This window comes from Triticum aestivum, chromosome 3B (assembly GCF_018294505.1).
Source record: "Triticum aestivum cultivar Chinese Spring chromosome 3B, IWGSC CS RefSeq v2.1, whole genome shotgun sequence".
Classification (NCBI taxonomy): domain Eukaryota; kingdom Viridiplantae; phylum Streptophyta; class Magnoliopsida; order Poales; family Poaceae; genus Triticum; species Triticum aestivum.
Window position 1 is genome coordinate 799707309 of NC_057801.1, and position 22810 is coordinate 799730118.

Genomic DNA, 22810 nt, shown 5'->3' on the forward strand with positions numbered 1-22810 from the left:
TCACCACGCCCTCCTGATCAAGCTGTTCTGCTCCTGCACAAACAAACCAGTGATCAGATGTCAACAAAGGAAAAGAGCAACCACGCGCACCCAGAAGCAGAAAGTAAACCATATGCTCACGCTGGGGGCTGCGCTGGGGGCTGCTCTGCGAAGCGGTGGCCGGATCCGGCAAGGTGGTCTCGGGCGCGCCTCCTGTCGTCGCAGTGGGCTCGTCCTCGATGACCACCACCTGAGCCTTGGCCCTCTTCGCCGCCCTCTGGGCCAGAGTCCTGAAAAGGAAGAGTCCAGGATGGGTCAGATCAGATGCAAGATAACATCAGCAAGTTGAAGAACTACCAGAACAACAAGGGAATCTTACTCTTCTTCATCTTCCTCGTCGGAGCTGAGCGCGGAGAGGTCGAAGTTCGGCCCATCTCCGGCACGACGAGGTGGAGGGGTGGGATCCCTTGGCCGCTTGGCGGGGGCTGCGGCGCCAGCCCGAGACGACCCCGCTTCAGTTGTCGCTGCGACAGGAGGCGCTCCCACGGCAACCGTACTTGCCACGGTAGAGCGCGTCGCGCGACGCTGCGGCTGTTGGCCCACTTGCCGCCCTGCTACGTCGCCAACCCTGTGGAGGCGCCTTCTTGGCTGCGCTGCGGGCCCTGCTCGCGGCAAGCTCCTCGGAGATGGCGGGCCGCTCGCACCCTCGGCGGGCTCGTTCGACTCGGCATCGGGCGCGGCGAGCTCTTCTTCCTCTTCGGGCTGCTCCCGTTCGGCAATACTCATCGCCAACGCCGCGTCCGCTTCCTCCACGGTGAACCCGAATTCACCCGCGGCCGCGGCTGCCGCCGCCTCTTCCGCCCTGGTGGCGATGCGCTCCATCTCTTGCTCAGTGGTGTCGCGGGTGAGGAGCTTCTTCTCGTCAGCATTGACCGCCACCTCCACTAGGCTGTCAAAGAACTGCTGCACGACGTCGCCGGCGGGCTCTTGCCAAGTTGGAGCAATCCCGTGCGAGTCACACAACGGCATCATTGCGCAGATGCAGTCGCACGAGGAGTTGTTGCACAGAGGAACGACGCCTGCCGGCAACCTGAACCACTCGGGATGCTGTGGGTCGTGTTTGAATATCTCCTTGAGTATCCCGTGCAACTCCATGACGGTGAAGTTGAAGTTGAGGCCTGGGCGCAACCTCATGATATCTGCCGGGCCTCCAAATTCCCAGGCAGGTCTCCCCCTCGCCTGCAGAGGGGCGATGCGCCGACGAAGGAAATCTGCGCCAACAGCTCCTACAGTCAGCCCGGCAAGCCTGAGGCGCAAGATCCGAGTAATGGCGATCGTCAGCTTGTCGTCATCCACGGACAGAGCGCTCCAGTCATTGCCACGCACTGCTGGAGCTTGGCGCAGGGCGGTGAACGGCTGTGGGCTCTCTTCTACAACCCAGCACCAATCAGCTCTCCACTCGTCCCACTTGCTGCGGAGCTCCCCCTCCAGATAGGTCTCCTTCTTGCCGGCCCGCGAGATCCAGGCGATCCCGCCGGCAAGAGGTTCCCCTCTCTCAACACGAGGCATAAAGAAATGGCGGAAGAGAGCTACGTTGGGGTGGACTCCGACAAAGTTTTCGCATAGATGGGCGAAAACTGCCATGGTCAGGACGGCGTTGGGGGTAAAGTCAAGGAGGTGGAGTCCATAGGTGTTCATGACGTCGCAAAAGAAATCAGAGAATGGCGGGCAGAGCCCGCAGTAGAAGAACACGGCGAAGAAAGGATATCCGCCAACTGGAGCTGCTTGCGAGGCGACGGCGGAGAGTACCTTCGTGCGCGGATGCGCCCGCGTCTCCGTCGACCAGAAGAGATAGTACCACTCCCTCAGCTCCTCCGCGGAGAGCTCGGGGGGGGGGGGAAGTGGCCCGCTCCTTCCGCAGCGCCTCAAGCCGCTGCGCTTCGGTCGACTTCACAGCTTTCCCGGCCGCGGCCTTCGTGGCCTTCCCCTTCCCGGACTTCGGAGGCATGGCGGAGGCGATGGGGGAGATCGACGGCGCTGGTGGTGGCGACGGCGATGGGAGCGGAGCGCTGCTCTCTTTCGACTTTGGAAGCGGAAGAGGGCGGCGGAGGTTTCTGAGATTGCAGCAGCAAATGGCGAAGATAGGGGAAATACCCCTGTTTCCCCTGCTTATAAGGGGGACGGGGCGGACGTTTCGACCTTCCAAGTAAACAACCACCCACGATCTCTCCCACGACGCCGCGATTGACGCGTGCCGTTCTGGGGGTGCGCGGTGGATACGGAGTTAGATTCGGCGTGACCTAGGCCGCGCGTGCCCGTGCACTGTTTTGGGCCTGGCCCAACAGCGCTCGGCACCGTGTATGGCCCAGGCCCGGGGGCTCCTGTCGGTGTACTAGAGTAGGGGTACCCTAGTATCCCGAACTCGTGCACGGGCAGTTGCAGCACCCCGCGGCAAGGCTTGCCGGGTGACCGCCAAGACCCTCCGTGGATCCCTTGAAGACCATTCAAGAACAAAGTACTCAAACCAAGGCCCCGGCAAGAGGAGCTTGCCGGGAAGGCCAAACAAGGCCCCGGCAAGAGGATCTTGCCGGGAAGAGACAAGACCCCGGCAAGAGGAGCTTGCCGGGAAGGCTACTCAAGGCATACCAAGAAAGCTTGCCGCGACGCGCCCTGCGTCCCGGCAAGATCCGGCGAGCGACAAGCTTCCGGACGCGACAAGACGACGGCCGCGGCAAGGAGCTTGCCGCGGGAAACCCCCACTTCGTGCCCGCGCTCCAGCACACCTGCTAACGTGTCGCTCTGGGACTCTCCCAAGCACACGTGGCAGGAGGCCGTGCAGCTAGGGGTACGTGGTGGCAAGCGGAGATGAAGAGAAGCCCATCGTGGCAAACGGTGGCGCTCCTAACGGTCACCTTTTGCACTGTTTAGGAGACTCAGACAGGCATTTAATGCCCTTGTCCCCTGCCGTCAGAGTTAGGTAGGGTGCACTGTATCCACAGTAGCGGTAGCTGCACCTACCGCATCCTTTTCCATTTTTACCCTTCTAGTCTACGTTGCCACCTGTGGGTAACCCCTTGAAAGTATAAAAGGAGGCCCAAGCGCAACGTAGAGGGGGTTCGGCCAGTTCGGCTCATTGGAGACACCAGAAACACTCCCACGCTCAGTCTGGTAGCGTCGATCGCTCCTGAGCAAAGATTCAATACACACAAACAAGCAGCAGTAGGGTTTTACACATTCGTGCGGCCCGAAGCTGGGTAAAATCCCCCCCCCCGCGTGCACCGCCTCGATCCGCTCTTTGTGCGCTCTCCGCCTCCCACCGAACCGAAAGGGGCCCCTGTCCCCATAGGTGTTGGTGGAATCAGCACCCCCCGACATCTCTGGCGCGCCAGGTAGGGGACAAGGGCATTAAATGCCTGTCTGAGTCTCCTAAACAGTGTAAAAGGTGACCGTTAGGAGCGCCACCGTTTGCCACGATGGGCTTCTCTTCATCTCCGCTTGCCACCACGTACCCCTAGCTGCACGGCCTCCTGCCACGTGTGCTTGGGAGAGTCCCAGAGCGACACGTTAGCAGGTGTGCTGGAGCGCGCGCACGAAGTGGGGGTTTCCCGCGGCAAGCTCCTTGCCGCGGCCGTCGTCTTGTCGCGTCCGGAAGCTTGTCGCTCGCCGGATCTTGCCGGGACGCAGGGCGCGTCGCGGCAAGCTTTCTTGGTATGCCTTGAGTAGTCTTCCCGGCAAGCTCCTCTTGACGGGGTCTTGTCTCTTCCCGGCAAGATCCTCTTGTCGGGGCCTTGTTTGGCCTTCCCGGCAAGCTCCTCTTGCCGGGGCCTTGGTTTGAGTACTTTGTTCTTGAATGGTCTTCAAGGGATCCACGGAGGGTCTTGGCGGTCACCCGACAAGCCTTGCCGCGGGGTGCTGCAACTGCCCGTGCACGAGTTCGGGATACTAGGGTACCCCTACTCTAGTACACCGACAAGTGCGCTCAGAGCTTACAGCTTCACTTGAATTGTCGGAGGGATGGTCCTCGGATTCATGTTCCTTTTGTCCAGTTATATCAATTTGGGATGGGTCTGCAAAGACTTCATGTGTACTAAGAGAAGATGATGATTCTACGTCTCCTGCAGTGCACTGAGTGTGCATTGCTGCTAATGCAAAAGATTGTTCTATGTTTTCGGTCAACACTTCCTTGATATGATGACTTAGGGCTAAGTTGTTCTCATTTCCATGGGCTGCAGTTTCTTGGTTCTCATTCATATTGCTGGGCATGTCCGAACTCATAAAGAGAATCATTTCGACACACTTGTCAAGTTCTTCTTTATCAGATTGAGCCATTTCTTGGCATTCCATTGGTGACGATTGAGCTATTGGTAAAGTGAAAGGTGACGGTTCGGTGGTTGGTTTAGACTGAGCAGCCGGTAAGTTTGAATGGTCGATTTGAAGAAGAGTCAAACCGGAGTTGCTGTGGTCTGCCTCAACCAAATTGTGCAGCAAAGTGATAGCTTCTGGTTCGCTGCTTGGTTTGGGGATATCAGCAGGTAAGTATGAATGGTCTTTCTGCAAAACATCCGAACCGGAGGTGCTGGGCTGTGGCTGAATAACCTCCTCAGGAACTGGAGATGCACCAGTATGTTCTTTTGTATGAATAGTAATATTTTCCAGGACCTTCATATTATCATATTCCCTACTCATCTGACTTACAGACATAATTGAAACATCACAAGCTATCTCAAGGGATAAAGGTGGGGAAGAAATAATTTGAACCTGTTTTGAAGTGGCATCAGTATGCGCAGTTTCGATATCATTCTTTGATTGAATGTCATTTTTGGTCAGATGGAGATTCTCCAATTGCTCAGCCAATGGCTTCTGAATAACATCGGATGCAGGAATATCTGATGGAGTATCAACTAATTCTTGAGATGCAGGTTGGGTTGAGGTTGCAGGAATCATGGCAGTTTCTTTGATTACATAACCAATTTCTACCGTAGTGAGTTGGCTAGGTACTTCATGCAAAACAATACTTGATGATTCCCGATTTGCATGTTCAAGAGCACATGCATTACTAACTGCCTGATTAACTGTATTCGGATTAGCCGGGTCATTGATATTAGTATTAGAAGGTACAACAGAAGAAATGTCAGGTTGAACCTCAGAAGCAACAATCTTCATCATTGATGAATCTTCATTTGACATTTCATTTGACATGCTGTTTCTCAAAGTTTCACCAGGTTGTGACTGGTCTTGTTGACCCGCATTGTTGGTAATTATAGAAGGACTTGGCTCATTTGGAACTGAAGATATGTTTGACGCAGGTACAACATTTGCAGGAGCATTCTCTTCTGTGTATTCTGTAAAATTGACGCATACTGCAGAAGGTGCTTGTTTTTCAGACTGCAGATTTTCAGAATTGCAAATTCTTTGCACAAAATCATCTTTAGAACGATCTAGTTCAGACTGAACAATATGATCTGTTGGAGTAAAATCTTGGCCAATAGATGGACGGGGAACAGAATGGTCGTACTGAGTAATCTCATCAGCTGATGACGAAGCAGGAAGGAAGTTTTCATCTTTTCCACCTACAGTGAACACCATATTGGAGGCCGGTTCAGATTCATGAGTAGCAGTTGCATCCATGAATCTTTGAGATGATGTTATACGGCCTGTCATTTGTGGGATAGCATCAACATGACTGCTAGTTTGGTGATCAAATTCAGCTGACTTGACAGATAGCAGGAAAGTGTTATCTACATTGGAGTGCGATGGACTTTCTGTTCCTATAGATCCTTTGTTCAAAACTGGATCATCATTGTGATGAGAACTGGGTGCAGCTGCATTATCAATCATCGGGAACAGAGCCTTATCAATCTGTTGCTGGACCAATGCTGCGATTTCCTTGGTTTTCTGTACTTCAAGTTCTTGATGTTTTTTGTGAAGCTTGCGTTCAAAGAAAGTAGACCACTTCTGACGCTCAGCTCTGTAGTGCTCTTCAAGTTTCTTTATGCGTTTGATCAAGGTCTGCAAGTTGGACATAGAATAAGTAATGAAGATGTGAATGAAAGATCATTTAGTATGTTTAAAAATAATTCCGAAATCACCTCATCTGTCGAATTATCGGCCTGACGCTTTCTTGAAGTTTGTAATAACTTTGGAGGAACTGTTTGTTTGTCCTGGCAAGGTGAAGAAGTTAATTGCACTCTAACTGTTGGTGTGGAATGTGTGGAATTTTCAGTATCATTAAGATCCTCAACAGGTTCTTCTGCAAGTGGGAACCTTGCTAACTTTTCATCATCCTGGAATTGAAGAAAAAAAGATTCAGCTCATAATTTAGTGCCGCTTACCATTATGAAGTAAACGAATTTGTACATGACTTGTATACCAGGAAGTTTTCAAACATCTGACAATGGTCCTTCGTCTTCTTTTTCCCAGTAGGATCTATTTGATTGAGTACTTCTGAGCCAACGTATTTTAGCCTTGGGTAACCTTGTGGTATGCTGACTAAATTTGATTTTAGTAGATCCACATATATGAGCTGCAAGAATTAGAGCGTGTAGATAGATGATGTATTAGTAAAATACGCGGTTTGAATGTGTACTAGAAGCATTGTATGTGCAATGTTTTCCAACTATATCTTACATGTAGAATATGAATGCATCCGGCGACATTCAGGTTGTGGACTTTGTTCTGCCTTGACTCACGAATTCCCTCGATCAGGTAGTCAGCCGCAAAACGACACCAATTCATAGGAGGGATGTCGCTCAAGTCCTTCAAAGCTCCAAGTAGGTAACTTCTATTAATTTGGTAACCTGTTGTTGGAGCTAAGTACGCACAAAGAATGACTTGCATGAAACATATGCAAAAGTTGTCCTTGTCTTCTTCCTGTTTGTACGTTAACATCCTCGTTGTCACTTCGTTAAGTGATTCTCCTCTCCCAGCTGTAGCAGCCTTGAATTCAGTTTTACCTCTGAATGGCTTGTCACGAACCCTACCAGGCCTGGGCATTGGAACTTCTTTATCAAGAGCAGGTAACTTGAGGAGATTTTCAACAGCTTCTAGTATAGAAACCTTCCTGTTTCTGAATACTAGAGACTTGCTGTCACAGTGAACTTTTGACATAAGCCATATCGTTAGCTTTCTTGGTAACTTGCAGTCAATCATCTCGATGAGTGATCCAAATCCCAATTCTTCTATCCATTTGAGTTGTTCAGGAGTTAGGTCTTTCATAAAGGCACGTATCTTTTGTGGATCACATCTCCAATTGATGCTCTACAGGAATGTTCAAAATTAATGAAGGTTAGTATTGCAGTGATATAGTATTATTTTAGCGAAAGGAAAAATGAATTTAAGTACTTAAATACCTGCTTAATTTCGGATGTTGCGGCTCTCTTTAGCTTTTTTGGAGATGTTCTGCGGCTGTTCCTTGTTGATTTTGACTGAGAGGAGACATCACTATCACTCATGTCCAGACTACCACCTTCATCAGAGTTAGTTCTCTGAAAGCTGAGTGATTTCCGGCGACCGCGTGCCGAATTAGTCATCTGTTTAACATATATTTTGAATTAAATATTCAGCTATTGCAGCTATATTTAATTGGGGTTAGAAAGACAAATAAGTTTTCAGTAAGTAAAACATTTCAGTGTAGATACAATATGAATGAAATTTTTTGAAATGTCCAGTACACCTTATTATTTGAATCAAAACTGGAAATGTGTAGAATAGTAAAATCATTGGCAGGAACACATTGCATTATAAATATGTATTTCAGCTAATACAATAAAAGTGTTTGTTCTGTAGTTGCAACTCCACTCAGAAGAGTGATTTCATTGTCAGGAACACAATTCACTGCTAAATATAATATTTCAAAAAGAACTGAACTTATGTAGAAGAGTGATTTCATTGTCAGGAACACATTTCAATGCTAAAATAATATTTCAATACCAACTCCACTCAGTACAACTACAAACACATTTCAGTGTTAAAATAATATTTCAATAGAAACTCAACTCAGTACAAGTACCAACACATTTCAGTGCTACCAATTTCATTGCACACCGTTTCAAATTTCAGAACAATCATCACATTAGTAGGTGGTTTCACTGCAGTGCATCCATTTATCATTAGTCTTGCTGTAGAAAAGCTCTTCAATGGACAAGCTATCTGATTAAGGACTATAGAAATGGGGATCTAGGGTTAGAAAGTAGGGCTATATGATTAAGGACTACCCGTATGCAGAATCAGAAACATAAATGAGGTATTTGTATCCCACGCAAGATCAATATAACCAGTGTGGCACATTCCCGTATTTCCCAAGATCTTACCAAAAACAAATCAAAGGACAACAGGCAATGAAAAGAGGGAAGAAAAAATAGACAAAAAAAGACGGAATATATTACCGTGAAGAACTTGACCAGCGCGCGGAGGAGGCGGCCGAAATAACCCCGGTCAGACAAGCAGAACGATGCCCGGCGGCGGGGAAAACGACGGCTGATGGTTCATGGAGTTCCAAGGAAGAAGATGAAAGAGATGGGTTGCGGTCAAAACGGGAGGCGGCTGGGGTGGGTGGTGGGGGACGGGGGTAAAGAGAAAGAGTTAAAACCGGTGGGACCAAATGTTGATGCGACATAATGGTGAATACCGACGGGTAAAACTAGAATACACTGGGATACAAAGATGTGGGCCATCCAGCAGCACGAATCACGACGAAAGACCAATGGTGGATGGTTCGCCGGTACATACCACCACCGGTAGAAAGGAGTTTGCGCCACCACACGCACGAACCTACTCCGACTCTTCGTCGCGCCGCGCCTGACTCGACCAAGCAGCCGAGCCAAGTTGGCCAAACCACCCAAGGCCACAACACTCGAGGTCCCAAGACGAATTTGGCCGCACGAATGATCTGGAATTCTGGCCCCGCATACTCTAACCCGAACAAGAGGCCAGCGTAATTAATATGGTGATGGGAGTGATGCAATCTCCTGGAAAAAGAACTCATCTGGGGGTGATGGTACAGGGGCTTCAAGAAAGGGAGAAGAAAAAGAAGTAATGAGCCCACTAAAGGAGCAAGCAAATGCGGAAGAGGTAGGAGCCAGAGGAAAGAAACTCTTTGTGGAAGAGGGTTTGAGGGAAAAGAGTGCCCAAGATCCGAAGAATAATAATGGTTGGCCAACTCCAATGGTGGTGGACCCTAAAACATCACGACTCACGAGAGCAGAAGGGAAGCGAGAAAAAAGAAGCTCCCAACGGAAGAAGGGGTTGGAAAGAAGGCCATGTCTGATGTGAAGGTGAACCAAAATGAAAAGGAGGCAAAGGGGGAGAAAGAAAATGAATCAGTCATATATGAAGAAGAGAAAAGGAAGCCAAGTGAGACCCTGAGTTATAAAAAGGATAAACGGGGGACCTTTAAACGCCAAGAAAGAATAAAACAAATATCGACGAAGGATGCTAGTGAAACAGAACTAAAGAAGAGAGGGCACTCAGATATGGATTTGGATGAGGAGCCGGAGATACTGAAAAAGTGCAAGATGGAGGTTGACTCGGAAGCTGGAACAGAGGTACATGCGGATAGAATGGATAATGAACACAATGTGGAGGGCTGTGGAGAAGTGATCAAACCTGAAAATCAAAAAACTGAGTTGAAAGCGGGGCTGTCAGAACAGTCCCGCGGGGTAAAATGAGGATCACGGTGTGGAACTGCCGGGGTCTGGGGAATGGCCCGGCAATGCGAGGGCTTCTGGATCTCCAGAAGCAGGTGGACCCCGATGTCCTCTTTCTATCCGAAACAAAAATGGATAAAAGAAGGATGGAAAGAATCAAGTGGTTGTTAGGAATGAAGAACATGGTGGTGAGAGATTGTGAAGGACAGAGTGGAGGCTTGGCTTTACTTTGGAAGGAAGAAGTAATGCTAATTCTGCATAACTACTCAAAATATCATATTGATGCGGAGGTGGTGGAGCAGGATGGTTTTAGATGGCGCTTCACGGGCATATATGGCGAACCATCCAGTGGTAAAAGGGAAGTTACATGGAAGCTTCTGCGCATCCTAAACCAGCAGCTAGACCTTCCATGGTTATGTGCAGGCGACTTTAATGAAATCCTATACAACCATGAGAAGAAAGGAGGGCCGGCTAGAACTCACAATCAAATGGAAGGTTTCAGAACAGCTCTTACAGATTGTGGCCTTAGGGATCTGGGCTACTTTGGGGACAAATACACTTGGCGCAATCATAGTTGGGATGCTAGCCGGTACATAAAAGAAAGACTGGACAGAGCTGTAGCTTCAAGGGGGTGGTGTGCAAGATTCCCACACGTCAAGGTTCTGAATGGAGATCCATACCATTCAGATCACAGGTCGGTGACAATCCATATGGATGAAGCCAGAATGACGCAGAACAGTAAAAGAAGGGTGCATGGTTTCAAATTCGAAGCGAGATGGCTTCAGGAGGATGGGTGTGAGGTGATTGTTAACAATGCATGGACAATGGCTAGGCTCCATGGCAGCTACAATACTCAGGACATGTTGCGCAAGGTTGCGGGAGATTTAAAAGACTGGGATGCGAATGTTTTGGGTGAGCTTGGGAAGAGAATCAAGGTTTTGAAGCACGAACTGGAAGAAGTAAGGAGGGAAGATATAAACCAAGATAGGGTATCTAGGGAACACTTCTTAAGGGAGAAACTCGACCGTCTAGAGCAGCAACAAGACATGCACTGGAGGCAACGAGCTCATGTAAAATGGCTCCAGGCAGGGGATAAGAACACTGCTTTCTTTCACGCCTTTGCCTCTGAAAGGAAAAGGAGGAACACAATTAAGCGAAAATAAAAAGATGATGGAAACTGGGTGGAAGGGGAAGAATCTTTGAAAGAGCACATCGCTGATTACTTCTATAATATATTCTCCTCTGAGGCAAGGAATGATAATGAAGAAATCATTCACACAGTACAGCCAAAGGTAACCGAAGGAATGAACAACCTCTTATGTGCAGATTACACTGAAGAGGAGGTCAAGAAAGCCTTGTACAGTATAGGTGACCTAAAAGCCCCGGGTCTAGATGGAATGCTGGCGGTTTTCTTCAAAAGGTTCTGGCAAACCATTGGAGACCAGCTCACCAAAGAGGTACTGCATGTGTTGAGGGGAGGAGACATGCCTGATGGCTGGAATGATACACTCATAGTACTAATCCCAAAAAATGCCACCCCGGTGAGTATGAAAGACTTGAGACCGATTAGTCTATGCAATGTTGTTTATAAGCTGGTGGCCAAGGTAATCACAAATAGACTTAAGTTAATTCTTCCTGATATTATCTCCCCAAATCAGAGTGCCTTCGTGCCAGGGCGGCTCATTTCAGATAATATACTATTGGCATATGAGTTAACTCACTTCTTGCAGAGGAAAAGGAGCGGTCCAGTGGGATATGCTGCAATTAAACTTGACATGAGCAAGGCATATGATCGGGTTGAATGGTCTTTCTTGAGAGACATGATGGAAAGACTGGGTTTTGACAGAGAGTGGATTAAACTGATCATGAAATGCATCTCTACTGTTAAGTACCAGATTAAAGTAAACAAGGATATCACAGACATAATCTATCCCCAAAGGGGTCTACGCCAAGGGGATCCACTCTCTCCATATCTTTTCCTTATATGTGCCGAGGGGTTTTCAGCCATGATCCATGAAGCAGAATTAAATGGCTCACTCAAAGGAATTATGATCTGTAGAGAAGCACCTTGTTTTAGTCATCTGCTCTTTGCGGATGACTCGTTGTTACTAATGGAAGCGAATGCTAATAGCGCCCAAGCAGTCAACCGCATCTTGAACACATATGAAGCCTTCTCGGGCCAGATGATAAATAAAGACAAATCGTCAATTCTCTTCAGCAAAAACACAAGGCCCAAGCAGAAAGAGGAAATGAAGAATATATTGCATATTACATCTGAAGGTCTAACATCAAAGTACCTGGGAGTTCCATCATATGTGGGGAAATCCAAAGCAAGGGCCTTCGAATATGTGAAAGATAGGATGTGGAAGAAGATTCAAGGTTGGAAGGAAAAACTTCTCTCTAAACCGGGGAAGGAAATACTGATAAAGGCGGTCGCACAAGCTATCCCGGTGTACTTGATGGCATGCTTTGACCTTAGTAAATCGGTGTGTGAGGAACTGAGCACTATGATCAATAGGTACTGGTGGAGTCAAATGGATAAGGAGAACAAAATACATTGGGCAAGCTGGGAGAAATTGATGAAAACAAAGAGAAATGGAGGATTAGGATTTAGAGACCTTCACCTTTTCAATCTAGCCATGCTCGCAAGACAAGCATGGAGGTTGCTTCAAAATCCCTCTTCACTTTGTGCACAAGTTCTCTTGGCAAAGTATTACCCAAACAGTTCAATCTTGGAAGCGGAAAGGAAAAATGACATTTCGTACACTTGGCGAAGTATCCTAAAAGGGGTGCAGCTTTTGAAGAAAGGAATAATATGGAGGGTTGGCACTAGCAGTAATATCAACATCTGGTCAGACCCCTGGATCCCAAGAGGAAGCACTAGAAAGGTCATTACTCAGAGAGGCAGAAATTTAATAAATAAGGTCAATGACCTGATTGATCCTGCTACAAACTCCTGGGATGAAGGTCTAGTGAAGCAAATCCTTTTACCAGAAGATGCTGAGATTATATTAAAAATCCCCATTCAGGAAAACATGCAAGATTTCATAGCATGGCATTTCGATAAGAAAGGTATTTTCTCAGTGAAATCGGCCTATAGAGTAGCAGCGGATAGCACAGCCCGTGAATCTCCTGCAGGGCTAACTTCCTCCTCAAGTGCAGATGTAGATGTAGGTGGCTTCAATTGGCATAAGCTGTGGACGCTGCCCCTCCCAAGCAAAGTGCTCCATTTCTTGTGGCGCTTGTCTACTCATAGCCTACCGCTGCGAACGAAACTCCATAACAGAGGTATGAAAGTAGATACTCGATGCCCTCTTTGTTTTAGGCTGGATGAGGATGGTGGGCACTGTTTTATTAAATGCAAGAATGTAAAGGAGGTGTGGAGGAAAGCGTTATTGGACCATGTTAGACTGCAACTAATCAATTGCGATGATGCCGTGAACTTCATGGATACAATTTTTAGCTTAAATGAGGAGGATAAAATTAAAACATGTATCCTTCTTTGGTGTTGGTGGCATCAGAGAAACAGGGCAAATGTGGGTGATACTATTAAAACTTCTGATGAGATATGCTCCTCAATTAATTATCATGTTATGCATGTTTTGAAGGAGAAGAAAGGAGAGGGAAAATTGAAGCCACAAACTGCAGAGAAATGGTCTCCACCTCCACCTAGAATCTTGAAGGTTAACACCGACGGTTCGTTCAAAAAGGATTCCAGTGATGGGGGATGGGGCTTTGTAATTAGAGATGAGCATGGAGAGTGGTGCGGCCAAGCTCGAGAGGGTCATGGATGCACTACAGGCTGAAGCTTTGGCAATGTTGCATGCCATCAACACTGCAAGTCAAATGGGATGCCACAAGGTATTATTGGAAACTGACTCTGCACAACTGAAGACTGCTGTGACAACTGAAGATTATGATTTGGCGGTCCTAGGAGCTATATTCACAGATATAAAATTTCAGTTGTATGTAGATTTCACGGATGTATCTGTTGTCTATTGCCCTCGGGCCTGTAATTTTGTAGCTCACTATTTAGCTAAATATGGAGCTAATTTGGGAGCTGGAACCTGAGACTGGGCTGGGACAACTACCAGACTGTGTACCAAGTGTTGCTGCTGGCGATTTGCCTAGTGGCACCATATAATGGAATGCACTGTGTTCCTTTCAAAAAGAAAAAAAAAAGAGGCCAACGTTGCACCGAAAATGCTAAACGCACGGACCCATTACGGGCTGATTTCGGGCTTTCCCTATAATACTTTTCATCCCCTTGATTTTCAGGTGGGTGGGGTCCACACATCCCTTTAAACCAATAAACATTGGCCATGTCAGCACCAGCCCGTAAAACGCCCGTGAAACTCTGTGTGCGTAGCATCGCTTGCGTTGCACCGCGCCCGGAGCCGAAGGCGTGAGGTGCAACCAGAGTGCAGAAACAAGTGGGTGGGAAGATAAAGCCGCAGTGATTTTCTTTCCTTCCATTTGTTTAGCTCCCAACCGCTTCTTCTTCCTCGCCCCCTTGCACCCAAGTAGTACTACCCTACCCGTGTGTGGCGTTGCAAAGACCGGGGTCGATGGAGCTCGTTTTGCAAAAAAATAAAAAATATGTTTAAAACTTAAAAAAAATGTCAATTTTTTTCTAATAATACATGTACATATTTTTCATGTATGTATAAAATTTTATCAACTAATTTGATTATTTGCAAGCTACACAAAAAATACAAATATCTGACAAAAATACTACAAAGAAAAGACTATTTTAATCCATATATTTATCTTTTTTGTACATCACATATGCATATATATGTTCATGAAATTTTACACAAGTATATGTCTACATGAAAACTTTTTTTTCAGATTTTTTTGGGATGTGGAAAAGGTATTTTTGCTGGAAAAAAAAAGAAAGAGCTCAATGGAGCTCGGCCTCTGCAGCCACTTTTCATACCCTACCCCCTCTCTCGTCTCTGCCCATCCCTCTCTCTCCCTTTTTTGGACGCTACATCCCGGCTTGGTAAAGGGAACCTAGGCAGCTTTCCCTTTCGGGAAACTCATTGTCTCCCGCGGTGGCACACCCACCTGCTCGCACGCACATGCATGAGGCGGTGGCGGCCTTTCGTTATCTCCTCTCCCCACGGTCAGTTTTGGTGGTCGTGATTTGGTGTGGATAGGTGTGTTCAATTTTCAGGCCCGGTGAATCCTGACCTCTTCAGTCAGTTTCACAAGTATCAAAAGGTGCATGTGCGCTAAGAGGGTCATACTTAAATCGTTTTCGCATGCATATAGACAGATAGGAAGCAAATTTTAGTCCGGCGGAAATGAATATAACTTGAAAAGGAATTAATGTAGAAGCACATATATAAGATTAATTTCTTAACCAAATTATTTAACTATTCCATGAAGTAAAATAAAAATACACTCTAGGAGGTTGACACTTCAATAAAGTCAAATCTGGGTGTTTGTGTTACCAAATAAACGACATCGTCTTTTTTACCATCATCACTAGTCTTAAGTTGCCTAGTGGAGCACGCCTCACACACCCGGCAATTCTCCTTGTTGATCTCTCTTTCTTTTTGTTCCGCTCCTGTTCTTCTTCATCTTATGTAACACATCAGTATAGAGGTTCTAGTCGTGTTTCCTATTGAAAAATACAAAAAATACAATATTTATTTATTTATACTGAACATTTTTACTTATTTCTAACTCATTGAATTAATTACAATTTTAACATATTATATTCATTTCAGTTAATAAATTAACCGCATTGAAGTGATGTCGAAGTTACAATATCCATTTCTACAGTTATAATATTTCATGACAAATAAAGGTGTAGTCATTTTGTTCTTTCCATTTGGCAATTAAAGTTATGTTTGTCACTTTTTGGAGACATTTCCATTTGTAAACTTTCAGTATATCTAATCCCTCTCAATCGGAGAGAAAAAAATTACAATATCACATGAGTCCACGGATTAGTTTGTGCCCCTTCAGATGTAGATATACCGTATATATGTACCACATTCACTTTACTTTTCTCAAATATCTTTTTTCAGATAGTTCTAAACCGCGTGGTATAATAAATATCTTGGTAGAGTATTTGCCAGTTTTAGATATAAGAAAATTGAAAATGCGTGGGTACATATGGTGTCCACTATGGATTCTCCACGAAATATTGACATCATTGCTATTTCTAATTATTTGACAACCATATATGTCTTTTTGGTTAGTAGTGTAAACATACTCTCTACTTTATATGACGACCATATGCAGCCGTGTCGAGTTGGGATTAGAGGAGAGAGCTCGAATGGATAGGTCCAGTGAGGCGGGTGTGGAGCAAGAAGGATTAAGAAGGTCCTCTTTATTTCCTCCACTAGGAGGTTTCTTCGGAAAACTCTATCTATTCTGGTGTGGATGGCAAGCAGGCCTATATTTTTTGGTTTCAATAAGACTCCTTATCACTGGACGAAACCAAGAAATAACCCCTTATGTGCGAAATTACACTTCGCGGTGAAAAAACACAGCGCACAAACTCCCTCTGAAAAAATTACTGCTAAGGCGTGTGAAGAAAAAAGAGTGCTAGTCACACAAAACTGAAACGGCAAAGGTCAGACTCTCCGAATTAGGGGTGTCACAGTCATGAGAATCTCGTCCGGCAACAACCTCAAAATCCGGGATCAACAAACGTGGAAGAACGTTGGATTTTTTTTTTTTGAAAAACTTTCAATCTATTCATCTTCCATCATGGTAATAAAATAAACACTAAAAATAATAAAAATTACATCTAGATCCATAGACCATCTAGCGACGACTACAAGCACTAAAGCAACCTGAAGGCACGCCGCTGTCACCACCCCTCCCTCGCCGCCCCATAGAACCAATGCACCAGAACAACAACCGCCACAGATGAAGAGTGTAGATCAAAAGGATCCAACCTCAAGACACACGAACAAAGACGAACGACAAACAAATCTGAGCAAATTCACCAAAGACAGATCCGCCGGAGACACACCTCCACATGCCCACCAATGATGCTAGACGCATCACTGGAAGGGAGGCTAGGCAGGGAGACCTTTATTTCATCTTCAGGGAGCCGCCGCCGTCTCGCTTTCCTGGGCAGGACACAAACCCTACCAAAACTCAAAAAAGATCTAAAAACGGAGTCCACCGGCAAGGGCCGAGATCCACTCCACATCCATAGCCCTAAGGTCATTGGAGAAGGGACGGACCAGCGACGATGCCTGCGGGAGGCAGAGAACCCTAGACTTTTTGGGTGGCGGCGGCTGGCTGGATTTGGCGCTGGAGCTGGCCAGGATGCATGGCTTACCGACAACAATCCGGTAACGAAATCAGAATGTCGCTGGACAAACTTCACGGTTGCCGCGGTGTAATATCCATGAGCACGGTTGCCAGGTGAGCTCATCTTAGCAACCAAGAGTAACCTTTAAACCCTTCAAGACAATAATGCGTCAGATTTACTGTCTATGGGTAGTTGAGCACTTGTGCACTACTACAACATATCAGCCATCAGCAGCTGTAACATTGACGTGACTTTTCAGCTCAGGATTAACTAGTTATAAGGCAAGTAATTAGCATAGTATACCTTCAGCTTCAAGCCATCAACAATTCCAGGTCCAGGAATTACATGCGCAGTGACAATATCGGCCCAGTCTGATATGCGGAATGTTCCTCTGAATCAAAAGTAAAAACACTAGTTATATTACGTCGGTATATACATGCGCTGTGACAATATCGGCTCAGTCTGATATGTGGAATGTTCCTCTGAATCAAAAATAAGAACACGTTATATTATGGGCAGTGATCTGCGCCGGCGCACCGGCCCAAGCGTTGGGCCGGTCAAGGCCCAGCCGTCCGATCCGCGAGCTCGAGCCGTCAGATCTGTTCCTCGAGCCCCCTTCCCCCGCGTTGACTTCTTCCTCTTCTTCTTCACCGCGTCCTCACCCCAGCCGCTCCTTGTCGCCGACGACTAGCCCCCTCACCTGGACCTCCTCCTCCCCCCCTCCTAGTCCCACGCTGCTGGATGCGCTCTCCGTCCCTGCCGCCGCCGGCCGCCGTCCCCGTCCCCGTCGCAACATCTGTACTCGCCCCCCGGTCCAGCAAAAAGCCCATCGCCCCCTCGTAGCAAAAAATGGCGCCGTCTTGAAGCACACCCGCACCCCTTGTCGTCGCAGCACCTAGCAGCCGCTGTCGTCGCTGGACTGTCGTGTCGCCGACGCAGCTCTCAACGTCGCTGCTCGCTGCCATTGGCGAGTCAGGTTGAAGCTTTTTATCTCATCGGTTGAAGCTTTTCTCTATGCCTGTTGAAGCTTTTCTCGCGGATTGAAGCTTTCCACCATGCCAATTGAAGCTTTTTTCACCTGAGCTTGAAGCTTTTTTCACAAAGTGTTGCAGCTTTTTACTCTGCGGTTGCAACAAAAACACAGAGAGACGCCGTGGTCGTCGTCGAGGAGGATTTTCTCGATCTCTGTTTGAAGCTTTTTTCATCTGTGGGTTGAAGCTTTTTGTCAAAACGGTTGTAACTTTTCCTGTATTTCGTTGTCTGGTTGAAGCTTTTTTATCTACTGGATGTAGCAAAAACCTCCAACGGTAGTAGCAAAAGCCTGCTACGGTTGCAGCAAAAAAATCATTGTCGTCCTCGCGAGGTCGTAGCTCTGTCTGATGGATGTAGCAAAAAGCTTTGCCGGTAGTAGCAAAATCCAACAACGGTTGCAGCTTTTCCTTGTTGTGCAATGCCATTGAAGCTTTCTATGTCTATGGTTGAAGCTTTTTTCAACGGCTGTTGAAGCTTTTCTAGGTGACGGTTGCAACACTTGTATACGCGGGAGGATCCGGGCATGGCTGCAGCCATGGCGGCCGGCGAGGGAGCGCCTGGCCGCCGGCGATGGAGGTCGTGGTCGCCCAGTCGCAGCCCGGGGGGAGGGGGAAAGGGGGAGGGGGAAGGGGGGGAGGGGATGCGCTCGCGTGAAGGCTTGAGGTAGGGGATGGATCTGGCCATGGCGGCAGGTAGCCATGGCAGTCGGCGAGGGGAGCCTGGCCGCCGGCGAAGTAGCTCGTGGTGGCCCAGTCGCAGCTCGGGGAGAGGGGAAGGGATGGGGAAGGGGTGGAGAGGAGGGGGCAGAAGAAGAGGGCTACCGCGCGCCCCATGAAGGAGACGCGAGGAAGAGGGAGACCGGCCCAATGTTTCTGCCGGTGCCCCGGCCCCAAACGTTTCCCTTATATTATATGTCGTATATATAGAATATACAAAGTCAGTGGGTGGTTTATAATACTCTGCTCTCACCCTTCATATTGCTTAGTTACCCGTGTTCCCAATGTCAGCGAATTTGCGGTCTTCGAAAATCAGAAAGTTGTGCTCTTCAGCAATCTTCGGAAAACAAATTAAGAATCATGAAACAGAAAACAAGCAATGTAAGAACCAAGCAGCCAAAACCACATTTCAACAGTAGAAAACAAACAGATCTATAGTGAACATAATACATTGCCTTGGTATAAAGGACTATTTTCTAATGTCCGAATGGAAGAAACACACTTTCAGACTAAACAAATGCAGAAGTGAAACATGCTACCGTGGTGGAACTGTATGAACAAAGACACTCTGTACTGAACCGACACTTGCTTTATTTTTCTACACCTGATAGGCATGATCTTACACATGATTTCTTTTCTTCTTTCAGAATGATCCAACATCTAATTACTGACAAACTAACCCCATCTCAGTACTTGACTAGAATGGGCATATATACTAGTCTACTGAACAATGCTACACCTCGGATGGGCCTTATAGAATTAAACTTGCAGGGTGATGCAAGCGACTCGGGCGGCTCCCCAAACCCTAGCCGCCAGGGTCACCCCCACCTCCCTCCTTTCCCTCCGCCGCCGCCGGGCTAAGCCCGGGGGCCGACGGCGGTGGCGTTGGCTCTCCTCCTTGGATCGCGTCGGAGGGGGTGGGGCGGGACCTCCACGCGCGTGACGGCGCGGCGGTGATCTGATCCATGGTGGCGCGACGGCGTGCTCTGGGCGGAGGCCTTGGGCGGCGGCGCGGTTGCCTGGTGGCGAGCCGGCGGCGCCGGCATGAAGAGGGTGCCGTTGAGGTCCGGGCTAGCCAGATCAGGATCCTGGGGCGGCGGCTCTGGACGGCGGTGGCGGGTGAAGCTCGGACTTTCCGCGGCGGCATGGCGTGGTGCAGTCCATATCCAAGGCGGATCTGCGTCGGCGATCTCGTGGTTTTGCCACAGGTTGGTTCCGATCAGAGATGGTGATGAGTGTGCGGGATCCATCTCGGCAGCTCTTGCGGTTTGGCGAGGTGGGGTGGGGGTCCTCCTCCCAAGCTCCAGTGGTGGCGCATTCAGGCAGTGGCCGGTGTGCCAGGGCTCCTACAGTGGCACTGCTGTTGCCATTGGTCGCCGGATCTAGGCGGCTAGATCTGAGGCTTTGAAGGCGGTCGAGACAGTGCACATGTTGTCGGGTGGATTCCTTGGGACGGATCCGAGTGAAAACTTGGTCTTTGGTCGTGGGCGGAGCCGGTGATGACGATGCCCTTATCATCGTTTCCTTCATGAAGGCATCATCGAGGTACAAATCCCAAACCCACCCAATACCTCCGGGGGAAACCCTAGATCAGTTGATCGGATGACGGCGGCATTCATGTGTCGTTACCCCCTTGGGGGCAGCGTTCTTGGAGATGCACTTGGGCTCGAGGGACCAGCGGATGGCTTCTTCGGTGGAGCGGGCGGCTCTTGGCGGCATGGAGCAGCGGAGGCTTGACGTCAGATGTGTGGTGATGGACACACGCAAGAGGTCGACACTGTCTGGCGTCGTGGTGGCGTCGGCGGCAGCTAGACCGGGCAAGGTTGATGCAGCAGTAAACTCTGAATATGGATTGATGGCAAGTGGTTGCGGCAGCCTCATACCCGGCAGGCGTCCTGGTTGAGGAGCACGCCGGACTGGTGGGTGCCCATACCCGGCAGGCGTCCTGGTTGGGACCTCAGGTCTTAGATGTTAGGTCTGGCTGCGATGTCTGTTTGGTATTAGGCCCAGGCTATCAGCGCCCCTTCATCAATTGGATAGGTGTAGCGACAGTTGTTGCTTAGACGGTGGCTTTAGTCTTGCTGTTGTATGACTTTGTAAGGTCTTGTGAGAATAATTAATAAAGTGACCGCATGCATCGCCCAGGCCGGGGGTCATCCTCCTTTTCTAAAAAACCTGATAGAACATTTCTGCAGTAGAAAACAGATCGCAAAATTCAATCAGGTAGAGGTCTATTGTGCCCAAATGCGAACGCATTATTTGTGGGCGTACAGAACTGATGAGCAAAAAGCACACTTCCACATTTTAACAAGTGCAGAAGTGAAACATGCTTCCTGATAGAACAGTACTGTTAACAAAGATACTCTGTACTGAACTTACAACTGGTTTATTTTCTACACCTGATAGGCATGATTGAACGAAGATACTTCGACAATATTTCTTTTCTTTTTAGAAAATGATGTAACATCTGATTACTGACAAACAAACTCCAACTCAGTACTGGACTAGTATGGCATACTAGTCTACTAGCAGACATAAGTGTGAGAAAAATTCATCAATAATAAGGATGGTAGAAGGAAAATAAAGGTTGCATCATAAATGGCCATACCGAACGGAGCTTGGCACCAAAATCTGGTGTAAAATCAGACAAAATATCCACATGGGTTTTCAGCATGCAAATCTCCGGACCAACCTACAATTGCAGAACAAAATCAATAGTACATGTTTAGATTGGGGGCCTAGTAACTGCAATTCTGAATGCATTCAGTTCAGACTTGAGACAACCCTCAAACTTGTGTTTTTACTTCATGCGTACAGTTAGTTGATGCTAATATGCAGTCAATTTCATCTTAACACATTATCCAATATAAAAAATTAGTAAGAGTTGTATACCTTGTTGGCTAGCTCAAGAAGTTCGTTTGCTGTTGTAACATCGGCAGCGACGCAGAGGTTGCTCTGCTTGGCCTCCATGACCTCGAGCAGCTTCCTCCCCACCGGGTTCTTGGCCAGCCTCGCCCTCTCGGCGAAGGCCATCCCTCTTGCCGACACCACCCTGGTCTCCGCCGGCACCAAGACCTTCCTGTTGGCGTCGAGGAAGCGCTTCACCTCGGCGGCCTTCTCCCGGGTGACCTTGCCGTGGCTGACGAGCACGGCGAGCACCTCGGTGAGCGTCATGAGGGAGTGCAGCGTGACCCCGTTCGCCGCGAGGTTCTCCCTCCCGCCCTGCTCGCGGTCGACGACGACGACGGCGTCGGCGACCACGAGCCCCTCGTCCCGGAGCGGCGCGACGGTCTCGAGCACGGAGGCGCCGCTGGTGACGAGGTCCCCGTCGCGGAAGGAGCCCTGGGTGCGCATCGCGGGGGCGGCGCCGGCGCCGGTCTCGTGGTAGCGGCGGAGGATCATGGGGATGCTGCGGGCGACGGAGAGCACGGAGGCGAAGGGGAGGGCCGTGTAGGGCACGCCGCAGAGGAGGCCGTAGGGGCGCGTGAAGGGGAGGGAGCCGAGGAGGGCCGCCACCCGGGAGAGGAGGCGCGGGTGGGAGACGAGCACGCGCAGGTCGAGGTAGATCGGGGAGGTGATCCCCGACTTGAGCACGAAGGCGCCGAACTTGTAGGCCTCCACCGCGTGCAGCTCCAGGATGAGGGACTCCATGGCGGCGGCGTCCATGGCCGCCGGCGACGACCGGCGAGGCAGGGAGCGCGGTGTGGTGGAGCTGGAGGAGGGAGGGAGGAGACAGAGGAGCGAGCAAAGCTCTGGCAGTGTGCAGTGTATGTACCACTAGCGCTGGGGGCTAGTGTTGACTAAAGCGTGACTTTTCCATATGAGGAGAGGATGAGGCGTGCTGGAGAAGGCGCCGCCGTCACGTCAGCGCCAACGTGGCACCGGCTGAGGATTGATACGGTGGGGTCGGGGGGCGCGGCGGCTAGAGCCGGCAGATTCGCTCTCTTTTCTTCTGAAAACTTTCATTCTACTCCGTATTTATCTTCAATTATAACAGAACAGCAAAAATTAGAAATAATAAAAATTATATCCAGATTCATATATCACCTAGTGACAACTACAAGCATTGAAGGGAGACAAAAGCGCATCGCCGTCATCGCCCCTCCCTTTCCAAAGCTGGGCAAAATTTGTTGTAGACAGTCTAGAAGTCGTCG

The 22810-nt window shown here is 48.6% G+C and overlaps 1 protein-coding gene across 8 annotated transcripts in view; it reads right to left on the reverse strand.

Annotated features, from left to right (window-relative positions):
• The window catches only part of LOC123072520 (uridine 5'-monophosphate synthase), a 38383-nt gene extending 15927 nt beyond the window's left edge, over window positions 1-22456 (reverse strand). For 2 of the 8 annotated variants that reach the window (XM_044496090.1, XM_044496091.1), the window contains exons 1-8: window positions 21549-21833; window positions 21265-21348; window positions 17212-17299; window positions 7329-7508; window positions 6607-7236; window positions 6350-6502; window positions 6069-6263; window positions 4738-5988 (exon numbers count right to left, since the gene is read on the reverse strand). In XM_044496090.1, the coding sequence (XP_044352025.1) occupies window positions 4738-5988; window positions 6069-6263; window positions 6350-6502; window positions 6607-7236; window positions 7329-7508; window positions 17212-17299; window positions 21265-21317 (2550 nt within the window). In that variant the 5' untranslated portion in view covers window positions 21318-21348; window positions 21549-21833. The other 6 variants (XM_044496088.1, XM_044496089.1, XM_044496093.1 and 3 more) reach the window with 6 other exon arrangements.
• Window positions 22457-22810: the final 354 nt, after the last annotated feature.